The sequence below is a fragment of the Periplaneta americana genome, chromosome 2 (genome assembly GCF_040183065.1).
Source record: "Periplaneta americana isolate PAMFEO1 chromosome 2, P.americana_PAMFEO1_priV1, whole genome shotgun sequence".
Classification (NCBI taxonomy): Eukaryota; Metazoa; Arthropoda; class Insecta; order Blattodea; family Blattidae; genus Periplaneta; species Periplaneta americana.
The window spans coordinates 97,868,247-97,893,643 of NC_091118.1; the positions used below are offsets into that span (position 1 = coordinate 97,868,247).

Here is a 25,397-nt window from a genome sequence, read left to right on the forward strand (position 1 = left end):
TGCAAAATGTCAGAAAAATTTATACCTAAGTAGCGTTTGTGCTCATTTACAGTTAAGAAAGGGGGGGATATCATCAGATAGGTTAGAATGATTTGAATGCCGCGAGAAAAATAATAGTACGGATTGATTGGCATTGATATCTAAACCACAACAGCCATCGGTTAAGATAACTTGAAATTTCCATTATCACTCCCATAACTCTATAAATATGTTCTCGATTAAATATGCGGTAGGAGTGCCATTCTTTATTATCCTACTTTCATATCGACTACTGACACTTTTCAACGAACAATAAGAAAAATAATACTTCGAGAATCAGTTGAAACGTCATTCCAGTGCACGCCAGTGCTCTTGAAAATCGTTGATGAGAACAGCGTTGCCAACCTACCGAAATGAGTGGAACGAAGTTTACATTTAATTACATTTGCCAATATAGATCATAAGACGAAAGAATATCAAGAGATTAGCTGTTCTGAAAATATCTGTAAGTATAATTTTATGAAATAAATTAAGTTCAGTTTTCGATTATTAAGGCAATTATAGAATGATGCTATACTTCACCGTTTTATTGGTCATATAACGCCACAGAAAAGCAAATACATAACGCATCATTAAACTGAAGAATTATGTGTGACAAAGGTGACAACTCTGCAACATTTTGGCACTTGCATTGATACGCATAAAATATCCAGAGTAGCGGAGCTGGGAGTTGCATTCGCTTACGAATGTAAGCCTATATGTCGTCAGCGTGTGGCATCACAAGGAAATTTCCAGGCGCATAAGCCGAAGACATTGAAATCTTTTGACTTGGAGCACATGGATACTGCCGTTATATTTGGTTTCATAATTTGTTAATGCAATAAACTAAGACTACTAGAAACATTAATAAACCAATATAATCATGGTCGGTATTGTTGTTTGTTAGTAAGTTGATTATAATTTCCAGCATGATTATGGAGCTTTTCCCTCCATCGAGAAGTGTCTTACTCTTCTTATTTAAGAAAAATATCATTATCGGTGTTTAAGTTTCTATATTTTTAATATGGCTGTGATGTCAACAGATGTAAAGACAGTTCTATTAAAACATTAATTAATCAATTACGTGTTGTGCGTGATGCCGCCAATAAGTCAGGCGCTATTGTTAAGAAAGCAAGTATTTCTGAATGCAATGCAAAATATCTGTCGTCATAGGGAGGACTATGCAATGGATGTAAACTCCTCCAGGAAAATAAGAATTACTTTACAGAGGATGTTCTTTGCTAGAGTAAATGAGATGATCGAATTGTAAAAATGGCGGCTTATATGCAGAGCTCACGTTTTCCCAGTAAAATAATATGATCCCCGGGTTTTTGGTCGTAAAAAAAGTTATTGCTAGCCCCCGCGTACCGATAATTTAATTTTAAAGCCAACGCAGTACGCATACACTGACAGGGGAAAGAGGAAAAAAAATCGATTTCCTTTTATGATTCAAACTGAGTACGTTCCATTGTGACACATGCGCATTTCAAACTCACACTTCAGTGTTCGATTCAAACGATAGATGGCAGTGTAGTACAGCCTGTGAACAGCTGACTATCCGACGAGTAGCGATTCTAGTGGTGACGTGAGGAATTACATCGCTGTTGTAGTTTACAGTTTCCGACACTAGACGCCGTCTGAGAGGAAACATAAAACATGCTTTTATGGAATTAGTATCATTAAGTTTTTATTTGCTGCCATACTTCCTGAGAAAGACTAGACTTGCAAAAAATCTTTGTTTAGACAGAATGACAAGCAGTTGCAATTTTTACATTTCTGTCTGCAGACAAAGATAAACCAGAAAGTTGAGATCCTCGGCTTAATATGCATTTGTTGCAGACGGTGAACATCTGTTATCTTGTCTTAATATCCTGAAGCGAATATAAATGCGTTGCGCATTTCATCTTTGTTTTTAATTAATGTATTTGCTGAATAGCGGCCTTTATTGTTCAATCGGGTTTTCTCGTCCTTCTTTCATTTCTGAGTTAAATTTTAGAAAACATTCGGCCCGTATTGTTTTTCTTCCTCACGCTTTCTTCTTCAAAATAATTGTTAGGAAATGTATCATTTGTGTCAGTTTTGTTTATTTCGCTATCGATTTCAATGTAGAAAAGCTTCAGTTAGATTATAATTATTTTTTATTTAAAAAGTTTACCAGTTTACATACTGTACTTGCATACTACAAAATAAATTCCGTCGGAAATATTGAATGTAAACAATCCTCTTTTTGCATCATTGAGAAAAAGTTCTAACGCTTACGTACGTAATATTTGAAAAGTTTGAAACGAATATGCCAGATTTCCCTATATTAAGGGGGCACTCCACTAAAAATGACAACTTTTTTCCTAATCATTTTTTCAACCAAATTTTGACACCATGTTTACTATGTAAATGGCTAATAAAATCCAAATTTTGAACTCCCAATTATTTTTTACTTTTCATTTTTTTATTTTGTACGTTTTTTTTTAGAAATATTTTCAAACCCAAGTTTTTAGTAGAAACTTCCTTTTTTTTGTTATATTCATAAGACATAGAGAAATATTTCTATGCATTCATTTCATGAAATATCTTATGTATTCACTTTCAATATATATATTTTTTTAATTTTGAATTTGTTATTTTTTCTATAATTTATGAAAAAGAAAATAAAATAAATTAGCAGCATTTCTTACAAAATAAATGCGTAGAAACATGCTGTTATCTCATAAATACTTGCAGTAAAAATTTAATCCAGATTGATTCATATTTGTCATTAAAAAGTTGGTGTTGAATCAAGAAAAATAAACTTACGAAAAAACAGATTCTCTTCCGCTACATTTATCTAGTAACTTTAGGGAGCCAACTTCAGAAAAAAGAACTAGATTTGTAATCAGAAATTTGTAAAAAAGAAGTCGTTGATGAAAAAATAATTTTGACATCTTTAAATGCCACGCCCCCTTGCAGTCAATTTAAAAACATTTTTAAACATATTTGTAATCAGAATCGAACTAAATTCATTTGGGGTGTGCAAATATACATTCTAAAGACGTTAAATAGCCAATATTTGGGAGGGGGTGTTTTCATGATTTTCAGTGTTGTCTCCCCTTAATATTCGATACGTTTCATGTAAGTTGTAAATCATTTATTAACTACAAGAAAGAAAACGCTCGAAGAAGCACCCCAGCAATATGTTGATGCAGTGCAGAAAATGAAAATGATGTTATGGAAGTGATAGCAACAGAAAATATGTGCAAATATAATGTATTAAACTTTACTGAATATATCTATTGAAAACTACAATAATTTCAGGAAATCAGAATTGCATTCTTCTAAATAACTTATTATTCCTACTTAATTTTACGCGTCAGAGTCATGAATACAAACAAAAATGCGAAATAAAATTTAAAATGCTTGAAAGGAAGATACGAAAAAGATACTTTGATCTATAAACGACTCCTCAGATCCCAATAGAGAATTAGTCTGTAGGTCTATAATTTATTAAATATATAAGTTGTCTAAAGAATCAGGCATTCTTTCTAAAATTAAATAAAAATGATTGAAGTGGGTAGACCTCGTAGTAAGAACCGCAAAAAAAAAAAAAATCAAGCTAGTGATGCGAAAAGGTCTATAGACACAAATTCACACAAAAGACCACGATCTACTTATACCTTATAGGCTACTGTTAACGTTGAAATGGTTTCTAAATAACTAAGCTATAGATAACTGGCGAAATTTTAATATCGGGCAAGTATGTTATAATATGTCTTTTTCCAACACTGAAAAGGCTTATATGGCTTCTAAAACAAAATAAATTAGTGTCTGAATGTAGCACAATGTACAGACAAGATCGTTAATAAGTGATAATGTTCTGCAATTTCTGTTTGCTTTACAAAATGTTTAGCTATCTTTTCTGTTCTGGCAGTTCACGAACGCTTCTGTCAACAGCCATTCGATATCTAAGATGGTTTCATTTAGTACGTTCAAAGGCTCGAAATCCTGTCTTCATAAGTATTTCATTTTCACAGAATTGTTGGCTAATTTCATATTATTGAAAAGCCGAAATTTGACATTGTTGGATTTCGGTCTATTTTCGACTAATTTCATAACCAGTAATGGTTTGCGGCTAATGAAATTTAAAGAAATTGAGTCTGAACTGATACAAGCAATGCAACATTAGAGACTAAAAGCTCGCTTCTTACGAAAAGGATTTTGAAAGTTTATACCAAATCCACCCTCTAATTGAGATTCACGCAGATATGTACATCTGTTATCAGGCAATACATCTCACTTGACGATATGTGTCAGAGAAAGAATTATTGTTTGTATACATCTGAAGTCTGATTAATGTTACTAGACAGCGATGTATGCAATGGAGGGGGAAAGGAACTGGCCACCTCACTCTATTATCTCCTGGCTTAGTGGACTCATAAGTGATATCTTAATAATGTCACTTATGAGGTTCAAACCTGTCTTCGAACAGTTGACTAAACAACAATACAAATCGCTTTGAGAATACTTACAGTAAAGATTAGAGTCCGTGAGAGTTATTTTTATCTCTCATTTCATTTAGCAACTGCGAAGTTACCAAGCGTCAGCGGAATTTGAGATATCGAGATACTATTCTGGCGAGAAGAAACCGAGATTCGCCATGGGGTTACTAGACATTCTCCTTGCATTTTTGGAAAACTTCGGAAGAAACGCAATCAGGTAATCAGCCCCAACGGGATTCGAACTCACGCCCCAGTCCAGCATTATACTTAGTTTCAGCCCTAATTGAAATTCCAAGTTAGGTATTCGATTTTTTTAAGAACTGCACTATTATTTTACGTCGTCTCATAAGTAATGTCGGTTTTTTAAGTTTGGTGTTTTCTAAAATGTTAATTAATTTCTTTAGTTTGGCAAAGGAATTTACAGGACGCTACGGTTATCATTGTATATTTTCACCATGTGACAGTGGTCAGTTGTAAAACAAAGAATATAAAATGGAGATAATAAAGTTTGAGATTATAGTCCATCTAAAGCACTACTGAAAAGAAGATTAGAATGCTGTTGCCGTGGCATGAAAAACATGTGAAATCGGAGGTGGTGTCGTTAGTGAGCGTGTGGCACAACGATTGTTCCAGTATTTTAATAATGGTGGAGACATTAAAGATTTACAACGTTCTGGACGAACCTAAGGCATGGAATATTGAGAATTCATGCAGAGTTTTGGAAGATTATGCACAAAAAAGTACTCGTAGGTTGTCAAAAGAACTTGGTGTTTCAAAAAATGCAAAACCTTGTCACATTAAGACGTTTAGAAAATCATATAGAAATTGTAGATCTGTAACTCATGGATGATACCCATAGATACATCAGGAGAATTGTCACATGTGATGAAAAATGTGTTTATTACCGCAACCCTGACTCCTCAAAGCAGTCGCTTGATCTCCGTCACTTGCTAAAGTCGTCGTTAAACAAAATCGGTTCGACCCTAAAATAATGTTGTGTCTGGTGGAATTTTGAAGGCGTGATTCACTGGGAGTTTGTTCCAAATGGACATGCATTCGATGCGGATCATTATTCTCAACGGTTAGTACGAGTTCATGAAGTTATAAGAGGCAATTTCCGGCATTAGTTAATCGAAACAGGAAATGTGAGATCCCATACCGCTGGAACAACCATGGAAAAAATCCAGCAATTTGGAGGAATCGAACTGCTACCACACCCGGCATATAGATAGCCCTGATCTTGTGCCTTCAGATTACCATCTGTTTCGATCCATGGCTCACTTCCTGCGTGGAATAAATTTTAAAAACTTGGAAGCCGTTGAAATGGGTATCACCGAATTCTTCGCATCAAAAACCACAAACTGGTACTGTTGCTGGATTACAAACCTCGCTGAAAGGTGCTCAGACCATAGAATATTGCGGTCTTTACTTTGAAGATTAGATTAGTTTGTTACATCACACCCTAACTAAAATTTTTCTCCAAAACCGACATTATTTATGAGCAGGGAAAGGATTTATATGTAAATACATATTTACTTATAAAGCTAATATAATTTATATTTTGCATTATCTTTATGTTTCACAATGTGTAGGGTTGAAAAATCCTACTTTTATTTTCCATATTTTTCCATATTTTAGAGTTTAGTACATATTTTCGTTAATTTCCATATATTTTCCATATTTCATATAAAACAGTCCATATTATATTAGGTTTAACAATAAAACAAAACAAAATTCCATTAACTTTTAAAAATACATTTCAACAATAGAGATTTAAACACATGTTCAGTAATCCCTTTAACATCAGAGTTATTTGAAAATTAGCAGTCCTATCAACAATGGGAAAGTAAGTTACAAAACTGTATTAATTTAATTTAAAATTTTTAACAGACTTCAGTTGTGCAGCTCAACAGTTAAATGCCAGTCAGAGTACACATAGGTTCAGTTTTGTAAATCATACTATAAAGACGGTAAATATGCCAAAAGTACGTCATTCAGTCAATTTAAAATCAAAACTAACAAGTTACATTTCAGAATTTAAAGAAGATGGTTTATCAACTGACAATAAAATATTATTTTGTAATTTGTGTCAGTGTGCAGTATCATCTACACAAAAGTTCCTGGTGCAACAACACATTACAACTAGTAAACATCAGGCCAACAAACAACTAAATTCCAAGCAGAGACAATTGTTTTTAACACAACCAACAACATCGAATGTAAGATCTGAGTTTAACATCGACCTGTGCCGTTCTCTCTGCTGATATTCCTCTCTACAAACTAAAGAATAAGGTCTTCAGGGAATTCCTTGAAAAATATACTCAACATACAATCCCGGATGAGTCAACACTTAGGAAGACGTATGCTCCATCCATCTACGATGAGACAATACAGAAGATAAGAGATGAAATTAAAGATAGTTCAATTTGGGTTTCCATTGATGAGACTCCCGACAAAGAAGGTAGACTTGTTGGTAATGTAGTTATCGGTTTGTTAAGTGAACAATATTCTGAACGAATTCTTTTACATTGTGATGTTCTAGAAAAGTGCAATAACAAAACTATAGTTAAACTGTTCAACGAAGCTATGGGTATCCTGTGGCCAAAGGGTATTATGTACGATAATGTGTTATTCTTTATTAGCGATGCTGCCCCTTATATGGTCAAAGCTGGACAAGCATTATCTGTTGTATATCCTAAATTGACTCATTTTACTTGTGTGGCGCATGCATTTCATCGTGTGGCAGAAGTGGTCAGAGACAATTTCCCTAAAGTAGATTTGTTGATTTCATCAGTGAAAAAAGTATTTCTCAAAGCTCCCAGTAGAGTTAACGTGTTGAAAGAAATGTACCCTGAAATTCCATTGCCACCAAAGCCAATTTTAACTAGATGGGGTACATGGCTAGAAGCAGTTGAATATTATGCCGAACATATAGACTCTATTAACAATGTTCTCCTTGCATTGGACTCTGAAGATGCAGTCTCAATTGATACTGCGAAAACAGTTACCTGTGACATAAGTGTGAAGAATGACTTAGCTCACATTCAGCATACATTTTCATGCATCATAAAAACGCTCAAAAGTCTCCAAAATAGGCACCTTTCACTATCTGAAAGTTTTGAAATTATAAATAGTACTGTGGAACAACTGAATCGTGGTAGAGGTAAAGTTGCAGATGCAGTAAGAGCTAAGGTGGACACTGTACTTTCAAAAAACCCTGGATATGAAGAACTACAAAAGGTTGTTGCTGTGATGAGTGGTGAATCAACAGTGAAGATTAACTTGGACTTATCCCCAGCAGACATTGTGAAATTGAATTATGTACCAGTTACTTCTTGTGACGTCGAACGCTCTTTTAGTCAGTATAAATCTATCCTCAGAGACAATAGAAGAAGATTCACTTTTCAGCACTTGAAAGAAATGTTTGTAACCTATTGTTATGGTAACAGACAATAAAAATTGTGTTTTGTTGAAACTACATTGGAAGATAAGGTACGTCCATTATATTTTTTGTTTAGTTTGATTAAAATGTACCAATATTTAACGTACATAGTCATTTTTTTATAATTTTAAGTCCATATTTAATTCCATATTTTGGTAAAAATCCATATTTAATTCCATATTTTGGTAAAAATAACTACATATATATTTACATATTTCATATATTTTTAGTCCATATAAATCCGTTCCCTGTTTATGAGACAGTAGGCCTATCTGTTATTTAGTTTTTCTTTTCTCCGGGTATAGGAATTCTGAACTAGATAGAAGGAAATTAATGGACGTAGAGCCAAAACGACCACAAGACTACACTTATAGAAATATAACTTGTTACGTAGAACATTTTCAAGCGTGCCCCTTCCAGCATAACAGGTGCGTGTAATATTTTTAAAACGTACTGGAAAGACAAAAATTCTTGACTGTTTAGGACTTAGGTCTAATGACCTACCTATATATATACTTTCCGTTTGCATTCATATCCAGAAATACACTGTTAGCATCATGTTTGTACAGACCCAGAAACAAAATTCAGGTGGCCCAAATTTTGTTTCTGGATTTGTACAATCATACCTCGTACCATAGGCTACGACTGAAATAAATGAGGATAAATTACCAGGTCCGGAGAGAGATTCCTACCCATAGTAATGATTTTGTGCAGTGGCGAAGCTAAGATGTAGATATTGGGTAGGCTGAAAAAATCTGTTTATCTTTTTATAGAGCAGATGTTTATCGGCTTTTCTATTAACATTTTTGTGACACAGACCCTACAAGAAGATGATGACCACTTATTTACACCTCCAAACAGAATACATGTAAAGCAATGTAACTTATTTGTCTCAGAGCACCCTGTTAGCCAAGGATATTACTTATACCATAAACTAAAAAATTTATTTTTTGTCTTCCTTCACCTGATATTTTAATATGTAAATGTGGTGTCGATCTCCTATCGTTGTAAACACATTTCGTTTCATACGTCCAACTTGAAAACAATTTCTCTTTTAATTCTACAAATAATGACCTCAATGTTCTCTCAATATGAGCCATTTTACGCAAAATTAATATGTAACACACACACGCGCACTTCCATTAAACTAAACTCAACAATACAGCGCTTTCAGAAAACACCAATTTAGCGCGACGTATATTGTGACGGAAGGCTAGCCTCCTTTCGTACGAAGATATAGCGAATCGATACCCCTCTCCGTTCCGCCCTGAAGCTTGCAATCAAGGTCGTAGCCATGCCTTTAGAGACTTTTCCCATAAGCCTTGCGGCTCGCACTGCTCTCCCCGTACTGGAATGACTGCCAACAGTGAACTTAATATATGGAAGGATCGGAATGCAACCAAGTGTTACGATACATCGTTATTACGAACTTATAGGCCTACTGTTACTAGGAATAATAACTGAAGTTTTTTGGGTAGGCTAAACCACAAAAGCCTATTAAGAGCTTCGCCACTGATTTTATGACGTTTAGTGCAATAAATTGATAGTGCCAAAATCTCAGTAATATCGTTTCCCTAGTTGTTTAAACTTAAACCATATTCTTAAGTTACAATGGATTCAATCCTTTGCAAGTACTGTGGGATATCACCATCATAATCGTCACAATCATTCTCATCATCATAATCAATTTTGGCCCATTTCATGTCCATGTACGTGAGGATTTTGAACAATACTAGATATGGTGTGAACTATTTGGATTTTTACCATACGACATTTGTAGAAATGTCAAGTGTTTCAGAGTTATACAGTATGTCGACAGATACGCTGCCTTCCTTTATAATGGAGCCGATAAATAGCTCCGAAACATTTGATGTTCCTGCATCTATGAAGGATGAAAATTCTAAGAAAGTTGCACCACGTTGGGCATCCTGAAATCATATTTGACACGAGACAAGAAGAGGAATTCAGTGGTCACGCTGTCTCTTGACGCAAGGCCATCACTTAACACCGGACGAACAGTAGGCCAAGAACACACCTGAGGAATGTACTATATTTTCATTCTCATTCCAGGGATGGAAACCATGTCCGTTGGATCTTTGGTTAAAAGCTACTACCCGAACCACAGTGGTGGGCGTAGTGTGGGATATATGATCTGATAACAATGTTACTATGGGATTGATTTCCTCCGATTACTTTTGAATCCCTAAACCGGGTCCGTTGGATTTCTAACTTAAAGCTACTACCTGAGGGTGTAGTTGAGATGTGATCTGATAACGAAGTTACTTTGGGATAGATTTCCTCTGATTACTTCCGTTTCTCTTGAATTTATGGCTAAAAGCTACTATCCGAACCATAGTGGACGGCGTTCTTTAGATCCATGTGGTGGACATGTTACTGTGGAATAGATTTCCTCCGGATACTATTGTTTCTCTTGTCAAACTAAAACTTTCTTTTCGTGTCTTCATGTTGAGGTTAATAAGTCTTTGTAACTACTTTGTCTATGAATATCAGAATGGAAAATGAAAACGGAGATTTTATTTGATTTGGTCACAGAAGTAAGATTTTAGAACTCTCTTATCGCTTCTCAATTGCTGGAATTCTGTGTTTGTGGTACATCCGTTCCATTCATATAGTGAAAGTATCTCTTCCTTTAGCTATCAAATCTTTACTTAATCTAGTCGAATATCGAGATGTTGGTTCAGTAGTTATTCAGAAGATGTGTGTTATCTTTCACATGCATAGAAAGTAAGAAAACAGCTATCTGTTATTTAATGTTTTGTTTCGTTCGAAGTTCTTACTTTGATTTTATGCATATCGAGAGTTTTAATTCTACAAAAACGTTGATTTTCCACTAAGATCTAAGAGTTGAAACCGTACGAAGACCAAGGTAAAGGTACAGTTCTGTAGCTTATGCATACTGCTGGCAATTCCAATCCAAGGGACCGGAGTTCGGTTCTCATTAGTTGTGAAACATTCGTTAGCAAAGATTTAAATGGTAGTTTTCTCCTTCTATTTCTGTTACTCTTGTCAGTGTAACTTCACCACTACTCCATAATGGCCTTATCATCTCATCGACCCTGAATGGAAGCGGCAGAACTTTTAGTGCCAAGAGGAGTTTATGATGAGAGAATAAATGCAGGTAGGGTTCCCTGAAATTCTTTTCTCCCGCCATAATTCCATATTTTTCATTTAGATATCTTAGGGGAAAGTAGTGTACTACATTACAGACGTGGACAAATTATTAGCAAAATTGAAGATTTTTATTATATATTTTTAGAAAATATGATTCTTCAATTTAGATTACAGTTGACCTTTTTGTGTATTTCCAAATAATTAGCCAAATTGAAGATTTGTATTGTATATTTTCCAAAATTTAACTCTTCAATTGGACCACAATTGATATTTTTGCATATTTACAAATTATTAGCAAAACTGAAGGTTTTTTATTGTATATTTTTACAAAATTCGATTCTTCAATTTGGACTACAATTGACATTTTGGATATTTCCAAACTATTAGAAAAACTGAAGATTTTTGTTTTATATTTTTACAAAATTTGGCTCTTCAATGCAGTTGACATTTTTGCTAATTTACAAATAATTAGCAAAATGGAAGATTTTTATTATATATTTTTACAAAACTTTACTCTTCAATTTAAATTACAGTTGACATTTTTGCATATTTCTGTCTACTGTAATGATGGAAATATGCAAAATTGTCAACTGTAGTCTAAATTGAAAAGTCAAATTTTGTAAACAGAATTATCATAAAAATCGTAAATTTTGTTAATAATTTGTCCACGTCTGTATATACCAAGTACCGGTACCCAATGGATTCTTTGTAGTACGTTACAAACCTTCTGAATTGCCGCCAACGTCTGGCATCAATGTCAAATAGGGCATTTAAAGGAGGAAGAAGAAAATACACACGAAAGAAAAAAGAGGAAGTAAGATGTTGACCATAGATCCTAAGTTCGGTGGGTTCAATTCGGGATCGAAGGGCGATAAATTTCCTAGCATGGCGTTCTTGTAAAGAGAAGCAGAACCGGGTGTCCCATAACGTAATTTACGACAATAGAAGATTCTGTCTCTTATTGAGAAGGTTTCAGGTAAAATTACTGAGCAGCTGTTTCTCGTTTCATTAAGCTTCCTGTTTTGCGAACGTACGTCTCTTAGTGCCAGCGTCTCGATTGAGGCTACAGATGTCTTCACAGCATATCTCGTGAGTCCGCAAAGTCCTCTGGAAACCAAACAGAAGAGTGAGTAGGGGCACAGTTAGCCGGGCGGACGGACTATCGAATTAAATACTCATATAAAACTGGAAACAAAATTGTAGTATACATACTCGTTCAGTATAAAGTCGGTGGATTTCTGTCTGCTATGTTCTGTGGAATAAGTTACCACCAAGATCCTGGAATTGGCGTCAACTCTTTGTAAATAAACATGACAAAAGGGGAAAGAAGGCGGGAAAGAAAGATTCTGAATTCTTGTGATTCTCGCATTTTGATCTGAAAGATTCAAATGAGGAACTAGCTTAGCCTGTTTCGATAAACACATCCCATAAAATTGTGGGAAAGTGGATTATTTAGGACGGTACAGCTGTGTGGAAGCAAGACGAAAGACTCGCTGCGAACACGCGGAGAGATTATCCGGGGCCAAATTAAAACAACAGTAACGTTTCATTGTAGAATTACAAGGGTTACCAACTTCACGTGCTTCACGTGTCATTCTGCAGGTTTCCTTAATAGTATATCCGACTTGAGAGCTTCAGTGTAAATATATTTCACATGTTGAGGTGGGGGAGAATTATTCCTGTTTGAATCACCCCATCTTCAATATCAATATTGGTAGTGTGCAAACAGTGAGGCTGGTTTGCGGGAGGGTCGGCAGGTGCAGGAATCAAGTTCCCGGACCTGTAACCTTTCACATCCACACCGCCCCTTCCTTTATTGATTTTTTCTTAGGCTTTATTTACTCTTTCCTAGTCGTAATTTCACTTTCTCATTATCCGAAGTACAAAGTATTATAGTAGTTTTTCTTGACTACCGGACGATTTTGATAAACTTAAAATATCTTCTATTCAATTCATCAGATAATTACGCATATGCAATATAGTAACGAGTCGTTATTAAAAGAAAAAAATATAGGCCTATATAAGTTAATCAGAACTGCATGTAACTATTCTCTTCTGTCCCCTCCCCTGCACAAGATAAAATGACAATTAATGAAGGTGTATAGCTCATAAATTGACTTGGTCTCCAATCGAGCACTTTTTCTGACAAAAATTCTTATGACATAAAGAGACCTAATTTAATCACTTTTAAATATAGCTCGCATAGCCTTTTGTAAGACATGGTGCATATTGTCATTTCTCTGCCGATTGCCAGACAAGGCCTCACTTGTCGGCCACTTTAGCAATCTTGTAGTGGAATGCTGAAGTGGGATGTGATCTAGAAGCACCTTCCATTGTTGCTGCATAATGTAAATCCATGGGAATATGGGTTATAAGTGGAACATATTGAGAACTACAGTTGGAATTCTGTTTCTGGAAAATAAATATTTTGTAAGACTGTTACTATGCATAAGTTAGGAAACCTTACTTAAAGAAAAACTTATTATAATTGTTTCGCATATACATATGTAATGGAAAAAAAAAGTAGGGTAAATTAGGGTCTGTTGGACAGTCGGGCATATTGGACACTTTGTACTTTAACATGTTACCTCGGCACTTGTGGGCACCACATTCTACTAGAAGTCCATGACGGAAGTAGCCACGAGTGGGGCTACTTCTGTCATTAACTTCTAGCAGAATGTGGTGCCCACAAGTGGCGAGGTAACACGTTAAAGTACAAAGTGTCCAACATGCCCGACTGTCCAACAGACCCTAATTTACCCTATGTATCGTTTAGTGACACTTCGTTTCTTGCATTTTTTAAGATATTTAAATCTTATTCATTAGACGAAATGTGATTGAACTGCCGTCGTATGGGATCAACATGATATTTCTCCATTTGAGAACAGCATAGATAACAAACATCCACAGACCCGAGGCCGACAAAGTTGTCTTGGGGGATGTTTTCTCTGAGTTCTAGATTTTTCCATCCTTCCATTCACTTTCTTAAAATCTATTCATGAGAATGGCATATTTCAAGAACTACAGTAGATTTTATTTACGGAGTGGAATTTACAACTCTAGTTTTCCCAAGGTAAAATAATTATAACAGAAGTAGCTTATATACAATATATAACTGAATGATATGAAAAGTAAATGTACGCCTAATATGTATGTAGATCTTTACACAAGAACGTAATAACCGTCTTGGGAAGAACACCAACTGAAGCCGAAACGTAATAAATAAAATACATGATTGACCAAAACAGCTCTAAGTAGCCTACAGTACAATTCCAATTATCCAGACTCCAATCATCCGGATTCCCAATTATCCGGATCGATTTGGGGGAAAATAGAAAAAATAATACGTACAGTAAATCGTAAGAAGAACGGTGAGAGCGCTGATCGTCGACTTCTTCAAAGCAACGTACACTATTCAGGAGACCGGTCAGATTTCGACCGTCCACAGATTATTAATTAATTTATTTATTTATTTATTTATTTATTTCATTCTTTTATGTAGCCAGCACTCTTTCTGCAGAAGACATACAGCTATTGCACCATTACTGATAGAATCTTCCCTTATGGCTTACTCATCGTTTCAATCTTATTGTTAGGGTGGCTGGAATCATGAACAATTTCAATATAGGCCTAATCTGTTTAGAACCGACAAATTCTTGTCAGAACATTTTCCTAGTTCGAAGGATCTTCATTTCACATATTCTTAAGATGTATTTTAGTTGCCTTGGGTTCCTTCCTCCATCAGAGGATTTTTGCCGATACTATGAACAAAATGGTTAAATGTCTATTGAGACCTACGTTAGTCTTACTCCCAACAATCGGTTTTCTGTACAGATTTACTCCTTTACATGAATTAGTCCCATATTAGGCACCAGACACGCCCTCCAACCTACTCAGTATGTTGTGTACTCAGTACTACTGGTTGCCATGCATTGCACGTAAATAAGGACGAGGGTATGGATTCATATACGCTTTGGACTCGACTGGCGAATGTTTCATGACAAATTCATAGCTAATTTCTTGGTGCAATTTTTTTTTAAGATTACGATTACACCATGAGGATTATATACTAGTCTTTCGCGTTCAATAGACCTATATATTTTTTGTTCGCATAAAAGATATATTAATAATTATGGCTAAGAAGAGTTTCACAGTCTGCACTGGCTAGTGTCAGCAAGAAGGGTAAGTATAGAGAAACTGCAACTACTTTATTCTTCTCAAAAGATGTTCTTTTACTAATTTTTCTGGCGAATATTAAAGCCGTGGAATACTTTTCTTTTTAAGTACTTTGGTTTCTTCTGTTTTTATTCCATAAATGCTTCACTATAGCTATATCACCAATTAACAATAGATGACGCTGTATAGTTTAAAAATGAAAGTTTATCTACTATATCCCGTAATTAAAAATGAAAATGATCTCACAGCAATAAACTAATATCTGTTCTTTAAGCGAGACATTTGCGGTCTGAAACCTACGACTTAGACCCGTGTATACCACGGCTGGTTCATGTACTGATATCTAATTTAATTTAGTGACTATGCTTATATTTTTGGTTGTAGCAAGTTTTGTTTATTTGCCTGCTTTTTCAGCACCTTTACACGACGGAGGGTAGCTACGTGCGAGGAGAGGGTAGACGCGGCCGCGGCAAGGGGCGAGGAACGGTACGTGACAAGTAGTTGAGTTGCTGCTCTTTGTAGTTGGTAGTTAGAACGGGGCAGGTAGTAGAGTTGTGTGTAGCCTCCGTCTCTTCTCTTGTAAACATAACTTTAAGACTCTGCCATATAATCTTCTCCATCATCCGTGTAAATAATTCAGACTTTCGTGATCGCTGTTGGCAGTCAATTTGATGTTCGCTGACGTGACATGTAACATACGCGTACAACGAAATGAATGGCAGTAATTGTATTTGAAGATCTGAAAACTTCTTGCAAAATGAAGAAATTGGAGCAGAAAATGGTCGTCAAAATATTAAAGAAAGGAGCATCGGTAGGTAAAACGTGGAAGAATACCAAAAAAGATATGTCATCAAAATCTGAATAAAACAATGAAATTAAATAGACATTTTGTGCTAATAAAAGGCCAAGAGAACCATTTTAAATATATGTAGTTTTGTCTTAAATCTAATGTCGTGTTGACCTCTAGTTTAGCGGAATCCTGAGTACAATTCTAAGGATTTCCCTGCTTCCTAGAACGTTTCATGGAGATGGCCTACTTATAGAGAAGATGATATGGTACAATAGTGCCCCTTTGTTTTCTGCACCGGTGATAAGCATGATTGTGAATTATGAAGGAATTATGGAAATATGACAAGTATAACAAGGCTGTCCCCAGAGAACTTACCCCAAAACCGTCTCTATTCATCAGAAATTCCTCCTGAACTATCTAGGATTTTAACTCGGATATCAGTGTTGGAAGTCTGACGCACTAGCCGTTGCACTAACGGCTAGTCCCTTGTAATGTTACACAGAGTATTAAACAGTTTTGATATTTTGACAATTTTGCTAGTAACGGGATTTAAAAGTTTCGAATAATATTAACAGAATTTAACAATTTAGTGGTCATTTTAGTGTGTGATTAAAAGTAGCTCAATTCATAGAGAACTGGCTACGAACTGTAAGGTTCCGATTCAATACTGGGTGGTGACGGAATTTTTCTCTTTGCCAAAACTTCAGAACAACCCCAGGTTCACTCAGTCTCCTATCAAAGTAAGGTACTGCGTCTTCCTCGCGGGAGGAGCGTGATACCGACCACACCCTCTCGTTTTAGTGCCGAGGAATGAAAGCACGGAGCTCTACCTCCATGCCCCTCAAGCGCCTTCATGTTGTGTGAAGTGTATACTTTTATCTTAAGATTTTACTTGTAATCTTATTACAAATTAAAATTTTCCTTTCATATTTTGTAGCAGCTTTAATGACATTTCAAATTCAACTAGTGATTTTAGTGGGATTAAAATATTACTAGTAATTATAATCACATTTAAAATCTTGCTACTGACTTTAGTGAGGTTTGAGATTTTTCTGGTAATTGTGATGGGGTTCCAGGAGTTGCTAGTAACAAATAGAATTTCATTGTCTCTCCATAGTCACTGTAGCTATTTAGTGTTGTGCATTACAGGCGCTATGTTCGGTTCAAGTTTGTTGAGTATGACGAAGTTCGATATTCGCCGATGTTCGCTCTGCAGAGAGAGGCCGTCGTGTTTGATCCACCTTGATAAAAATATAATAGCTGTCCTCCACTCACACCCCTTCATATTTTAACCTGTTATGGATTTTAGCACAGATCTTGTAATAAGTTTTTCATATGAAATAAGACTTGGTTGTCTCTCTCATGTTCGAACAATGCAGGACACTAGTAACTATGTCACTATTCGGTCTTCGTATATTTAAATTGTACGTTTCTAGTTACAGGGAGAGAGTTCTTCTAGGTGCACTAAATTTTACTACATCGGTTTTAAAACTTTATTTCACTCTCGGAGGAAGTAATGCAACGGATTTTATATCGTTCTTTCAAATCCAACGTCCTCAGCAGAGTTTCAATTTTCGGACCTTGGATCCAACGACTAGCATAGTAACCGCTAGATTACCGAGCACGACCATGACAACACGTTAAAAACAGACGACAAAATAAACACACCCGTTACCTAAGGAGGGAGGAAAATCTTCACTTTTCTGTCAGGAGTCAAAGCCGGGCCCCTGGATTTATAGCCGAATACGTTACTACTTAAACTACGGTTGAGAACTGGCAGTGTTATAGAAAATATATTGATAATTTTATGTTTGTGCAATGGTAGGGTTCTTTAACTTTGACTTTATTAGCCCAACTTTACGAGCGTGGCCCATTGATGTCGCTAGTGTCGAGAAGCGTAGATACTTGGTTCGTCAAGAAATTATCCAGAGTGCGCCACAGGCTGTGGGATTAAACTCGTAATGAATGGTAATGATAGAGAATTGTTGAGATGTCACAGAGGAATAGGAGTACTTGGAGAAAACCCCTTTGTTGTCTGAACCATGGGCTTAATCAACACAAGTACAGGGTGAATCTACCGAGATTTCAACCCGTAGCGGAAATAATAATAATAATAATAATAATAATAATAATAATAATAAATTCTCGCTGAAAATTAGCATCTATCTTTGCAGTCTGCAAGTATGGACATTTGGCGACGCGTCCTCAAGACAAGCACAGAATATAACTACAACAATAAGAATACACACCAAAAATTTTATTCGAATGACATGATTACTGCGCAGTCAAAGTTGGTCGTACTTTCAGAAATTTTTTGTGGACAAAATGACCGAGGAGCAGGTTTTCCTTTGATTTCTCGTAATTTGCATTTGACCGTTGTTCCACTGTCGTTAGTCATCTCATCGTTTCGTAGTCCGTCGGAGAATATGTAGCAAATACAAAGTATTAGTACGTAGTTCAGAAGAGACGTTAAATAAGAAATTACGTAACAATTGACGACACAGAATCAAGGCTACACCTTAACCCACTCGTGGTACTGGCCGGTATAATTAGCCTAGCAGAGTGCAGCAGATCTTGAAAGCTGTGGCTCATCTCTTGTTTATCACGCCGTGGTTACACCGCGTGTTAATTGGTACTGCGGTAACCACTTGACGATCCTTTCATCCCAGCTCTGACGGGGGGGGGGGGGGCGTGATGCAGTGCACTGCGATGCTTTCCCGCCGGTTAGCCCGCACTCACTTGATATGACTCGTGGATCAATGAGCCGACAAGTTAGATTCTCAAACTGTTTCAGGATCGCGATTCCCATCACTACAAACAGGAAAAAAATCGCGTAAATGGTTTTCATAAAACTTAGCCATCGTGACACGGATATTGTATCTTATAAAATAAATTTGTTTCATAGCATGATATATCGCATTGGACTGGGCCACGTTAATCAAATCATTTCGTAATATATAAAATATTTATGGTACTACAGGATCTTAAATAAGTAACGAGTCTATCGAAAAATTAACTATTTTTGATAATTTTTTGAAATGATGATCATCCTCACGAGAAAGAACCCTTCCCGGTGCCTTAGAGTCGATTTGAAAACAAAATCCCCCTCTCCTCGCCGCCAGAGCTATTAAACGAAAGAATGGTTAGTGTTTTAAATCTTTATTAAAACACATAAATGTAAAAACAGTTACAATCGTTGACACATTTTGGTGTGCAATTTTCAAAATGTCTTCCGTTTTGCTGACCAATGTAAGCGAAGTATCAACTCTTCATGAACTCTGGTGAGCAAGTCAGGCGTAACCATTGTAACCATTTGTATCGTGTGTTCAATTCGTCCCACTAATTCAGGATTGGTGCTTGGCTTAATGGCGTAGAGACAATCCTTGATGAATTCCCAGAAAAAGAAGTCCAGGGGAGTCAAATCAGGTGATCGCGAAGGCCAACGGATTGCGACCGATCCACCTGCCTGAAAACACTTCGTCTACACAATAAACGCTTAATTTGGGCAACACTGTTTCCAGGTTCAAACCAGGCAGCAATTTTTCTCTTCTGCAATAACGTTAAGCGGCTGCGTGGCATTTTATCACTCCAGTCTATCACAACAATGTGTATTGGCATGGCCGTGTGCCTTTATCCTTGGCGTATAGAAGGCCATGCTCCATATCATTTTAAGTCCTTGGCATATAGAAGACCACGCTCCAGATCATTTTAAATTGGCATCAAATACATAATACGCTTCCTCTGGCGGCGGATTTGGTCAAAGATCTTTTATGTAGGGTAAAGTTGCCTAATGCCGTGATATCCCTAATTCCGTAATACGATTTTTTCTCTGAATGTCACGGGATTGGGTATCTTGCGAGGAAGTTCACCGATGTCTCAAAAGTAGGCGAAAGATGCACTCTATCGAGAAAGATGTCTGGCGCTATAGTCGAACGTCAAAGCTTTGACTGACATTCAATTTTTAAAAAGTATCACGGGATTAGGAATATCACGGAAATAGGCAACTTTACCCTATAGTGTAATAGTGTGTCTTTGATTCTAACGTCACGTCAAATCTAGTTCGATTTCTTTGGTCAAAATTTAAAGAACTTTGATAGTGTAATATCGGTCTTAACGCCCCGCCCTTTTACCATCGTTATACTTCCCATTGCTGTACTCCAGACATTCGATGGTACTGTCAATGTATGTAGCCTACGTATTAGTAGCGACATCAATTATTGCAGACAATAAATCAAAGGTCGGTCGCGTTTTGCGGAAGAAATTTTTTTACTGTTTGTCCTCAAGAAATTTGACTCAATCCTCTTTCTCTCTCTTCTTTTTGAACGTAAATTTACTAATTCTTTTTATTTTTCGTATAAATGTTTTCAAGTCTTGTCTTCCTGTAGGCCTACTATTTGGATTTAAATGGTTGTTTGTAGAAATTAGTACTTTGTTCAGTTTTTACTCACTTCTTTCTTAGCTTTGATACATTTTATCATTACATAAAACACTAAGGCAAAATGTAGCAATGCTGAAAATAATGATTCCAATATTTGCACGAGGATACAATATGTATTCATCATTTCTGATACCGAAGAGGTTGTTTCTGGCATCTGTGTGTGTGTGCTTTTTTTTACTAAGAATTAGTGAACCCTAATTTAAAAGAAACATAAAATGGCAATCAGTTCTAACAGTATAATTCCGAGGATTTCATTTTTACTCATCGATAATATATTATTAAAGATTGAGTATCATTGTGTTCATTATACCTAATGAAGAATCTGTCGTTAATCACTAGACCAGACCCTTTCTATATCAGGATGGGAATCCCGTGCTACCCCTCAAAGATTTACTGCAGCCTATTTTTACTATTGCAGTTGATAGATGAAATAAGAGGAAGGTGGAATGTTGATAGCTTGATAGAGAGAAACGGGAGTACTACAAAAAAAACCCTTTGGAATGTCTGCTTTGTCCACCACAAATTCCATCATGACCTGTCCAAGGTGTCGAATCCGGGTCGCCTGGATAGAAGATCAATGCGCTATATAACTACTGTGACCAGATGAACAACCCGAAAGAATATGAAAATATAATAATATTTACAAATGGCTTTTAGAGAATCCGAAAGTTCATTGCCGCCCCTCACATAAGCCCGCCTCGGTCCCTATCCTGAACAAGATTAATCTAGTCCCTAGCGTCACATCCCAACTTCCTTAAATCCATTTTAATATTATCCTCCCATCTACGTCTCGTCTCTCGACTAACACACTACACGCAATTCTGGATTTACCCATACGTGCTACATGTCCTGCTCATCTCAAACGTATGGATGAAAATATAATGATACCTACCACAATAGAAATGTATGTAATCTAAAAAGAAATATAATGTAGACCTATATGAGATAATTTAGACTATAGATACTGTATTTCGTAATATCTGTTAGCACAGAGAAGAGAATTCGAATATTTATATTTCAGTATTGGCAGAAAATCTGCTTCTGAACACAATTAGCATAAAAGTTAAGATCTGAACCCTCAAGTCTGTATGTAGGTCTATAGGCTAATTTTGTTGTAGCCAAGTAATAAAAATATAATATTTGTGTGCTGTTTGTTAAGTTGATGCTGCAGGTAGTACAAATAAAATAATATCACATAGTACAAATAAGCTGCGCTCAGCAAAGATACGTCGTCAACTCTTAATTGTCCATGGGCTTATGCAAGATGAAAATAAGCAAGAATTGGCAGCACAGTCTTGTGGGATTTAGACACGCGCGATTTATGACCCGTGTTTTCGTTTAGCAACTTTTTATGAGTTGCCGAAAACTATACTTATAGAGGGAAATGCAAGATATTAATGTAGCAAATAAGTTTACATACAATTAAATCGAGTGTGCATGTGTTGCGCTTAAACACAAATATTGATTACACTATCTATTGCTACTCATAAAGCTGTGTTGAGGCGTATGTAGGATTATAATTGTCACGCTTATCGGTGTCCTCTTACTACAGTTGTACACAATGAGCACAAAGTTCCGTTAACCCTATAAATACCTCAAATAAACGTACTACTGTATTTATGTAATTCTGGTTGTAGTGCGGACATACGTACATCCACTTTACACAACTCTGTGTCCTAAGTGTCCAAAGGGACCCCATCATTCTCACACAAAATAATGCGTCGCCAGGTTCGGTGTGATATGTGCCTCAGCATTGCTGGTGTAGTTCGAAAACGCGTGGCACGGAGTCCTTCAATTCATCAATGATGTATCGTTCCTGTACAACAATGCTCTTGATGAAACCCCACAGCGCAATGTCACAGGTTGTGAGATCAGGGCTGCGAGGTGGCCAGTCGAGAGGAGCTGGTAAGATGGGTGACCCACGGCCAATCCAACTTTGGAAACATGTCATTGAGGTACTCACTAATGGAAATTGTACAATGGATAGTCCTGACCTCACAACCTGTAACAATGCACTGTGGGGTTTCAAGAGCATTGTTGCACAGGAACGATACGACACGATTGATGAATTGAAGGACACCGTACCACGCGCTTTCCAACAGATCAAACTAGCAATGCTTGAGGAAAATGTGACACCGAACCTGGCGACGCATTATTTTGTGTATGGGGGGGTATACTGATCCTTTGGACACTTACGACACACAGTTAGTGTAAAGTGAATGTATGTCTGCATTATGACCGGAACTACATAAATACTGTGTATATTTGAGGTATGTATATGGCTAACAGTACTTTATGCCCACCGTGTACAATAAATAGGCATAAATAGCAGATTCATCGTCTCCTCACAATCTCCTGCACGCTACAGATGATAAGAATGACAAACATGAACAGTGCTCCCTAGCTCGGAAACGAGTCTTGCAGGGAATGCAAAATATTGATTTGTTTTATTTTTAATGCCGAATCGGCCTACCATCTTGTAGCGTGGCAATGAGGAATTTCTAATGGATTTCCTATCCATATTTGTATTCCGAATTAAGTGCGCCCTTTCTGCGGAATTTCTACAGAGAAACAACGATTAAAAAACCAACACGTTCGTTGCGATTCTTCTGTTAGACCATATTTCATTTTTAAAACCTGATCGTACAATATTTTTATGAATGTATTTACATACTTTACATATTAACTTTTCTTTCTTTTGACGCTGTTCATCTACCTGAGGAAGTACGGAATGTCATATAAATATAACAGACATTACTTTCTCCATTACTTAAAACTGCGTCTTATTTTTTGTCAATATTTGTCCTTTTTTGTGCAACCTCATCCACTGTTGTAGGACTTAATCAATGCCTGTAAAGAAAGGAAGGATTCTATGGACCGGCCACACACACTCGACACCGACGCATATGTGGACCTCATTTAGCCTGGGATCAGAAGTAGAAGAGATACACATAGGACAGAACATTAATGAAGTATATCCATTCATGCCAGAGGCGGAACTCGAACCGACGAACCTTCGGACCGCGCAGCCTAAGAGAACCGCGTCTTAGATTACGTAGCTACCCTGCTCGGCCAACATTTGTCATAAAAAATAAACAAAATAAAAAGAAAAAAGACAAAAATAACTTTTCTGAAAGGGATGATTACCGAATTGTTGACGCAAAACCACGAGGTTTTGTATGAAACGTATGACTACAGTATATGTACGAAATGTTATCTTTCAAAAATGGCAGTCTTCATGTCATTTTCAATCTTTCCATGAAACTGACAGCGTTTCATAAAATATACAAACTGAATTGCCTAAAATGTTTTGCATGTTTTTATTTTGTGTTAATTTAACCTGAAAATTTGCACTTGAATATCAAGTTTAAGTTTTCTTATTAAAAAGTGCAATTAATCTGAAGTTGTAACGCAAATCTAGAGCAATATAACAGCGCCTCTCCCTCTCGAATTCTTGCATAGAAAATGGTGTCGAATGGGTGTATGCTGTACATTCAGAAAGTTGATTAATATTTAGGTTAACAACGTTAAATACTGTAAGCGCCTCTTACAATTCTTCTGTGAAAAATAATTTTAAAGAGATAGCATATATTACTTGATAAATACAAATATGAATTTAGGTACTGTATTTAAGAAACAGAAAGGTTAATATAGACCCGCGGACAAGACACTGCCCTAGCGTGCATTCGTGACTGCTGGCGGATATGCTATCTACCTATCCCTTGTGCACGACGGAACATATTTCCTTACCCTCCATGCACTTTACCCATTTCAGCGAGTGCTAACGACCACTGATATACTGGGTGTTCAGTTCAAAATGTGTCTTGGCTCGCTGTATGCCGTCATGTGGCTAGCTGATGAGCCTAGAGAATTCAATCTTCCTACACTTCCGCAGCTCAGGTGTATAATCTAAGAGGCAGAGAAGTTGGCTAGCAAGTACGGCGTTCATTCTGAAGAGTACGTGCCGATACGTACGGTAACGCCGGTAGTGGCAGGAATGTGAACTGTTTGGAAATACGTACTGTCGGGATATGGGGAGAGGGTTAAGACGATTACTTACGTATTTGTTGACATTAACTTCGACGGTCAACATGGACACGGAGCATTTGATTTGTGTTGTGGAATGTTACCGTACGCAACCGACGATAACAAATACCCTGCGTACGACTTGCCGGCGCAAAACACAGTTCGAAAGAGGTTATGGTAGCACACAGACTGTACAGACCGCCATCTGTTGCTACGACGTTCAAGTTATACCGTACACGTTCTCAAGTTCAGATTGAAGAACGCCTTAAATAATAGGCAACTTCTCTAACATATAAGTTGAAACTCGCTTCAAATCGGTGACCCAACAACAGTGACGTCATGACACACTTTGAAATGAACACCCAGTAGACATTAAGCTTCTATTACATGCAAATTACTTCTAATACAACTACACATGTGACAGTTACACAGATAATATAGGCCCCTATCACAATGGCTGTAGTTTTGCAGAATACAATGTTAGTTTAATTGAAAAGTTAAGTCAGGTTGGTTTAAAGTCCATACAATTCCACTGGGATTTCGATTTATCGGGATACTTTCGCTTTCCCAGTTGTCTTCCCCCGATTTCTCCATAATTCATGTTCATCCAGACAGATAAAATATTGTGCAATAATTTCATTGCAAGTGATTTATTTCACGAGATTGGCCTACTGCGGCGAAAGTTCCATGGAGCAAACTACAGTTACAAGTATGGTGGTGTAAAATCTAGAAGTTTTTGGCCTGGATTTTCTATCGTATTTTAATTTCTTGGCTTGCTGAAGATCTCATAGTACTTAACTTTCCAACGAAGTCTTGATCTACCTAAAGGTCGTCTGGAAGTGTCTGATGCAGTAAGTCTTTGTTACGCAGAATATGTGTACTTCGGATTATGCGTGGAGATTTGCA

General features: G+C 36.6%; 1 protein-coding gene across 6 annotated transcripts in view; it reads left to right on the forward strand.

Moving 5' to 3' along the window:
- Positions 1-25,397, forward strand: part of Tet (Ten-Eleven Translocation (TET) family protein) — a 546,910-nt gene that overhangs the window by 225,114 nt on the left and 296,399 nt on the right. For 5 of the 6 annotated variants that reach the window (XM_069818171.1, XM_069818175.1, XM_069818176.1 and 2 more), the window contains exon 3: positions 15,652-15,723. The exons of the other annotated variant lie outside the window; for it this stretch is intronic. In XM_069818171.1, coding sequence (XP_069674272.1) covers positions 15,652-15,723 — 72 coding nt within the window. The remainder of the gene's footprint in view (positions 1-15,651; positions 15,724-25,397) is intronic. 6 annotated transcript variants of the gene reach the window in all.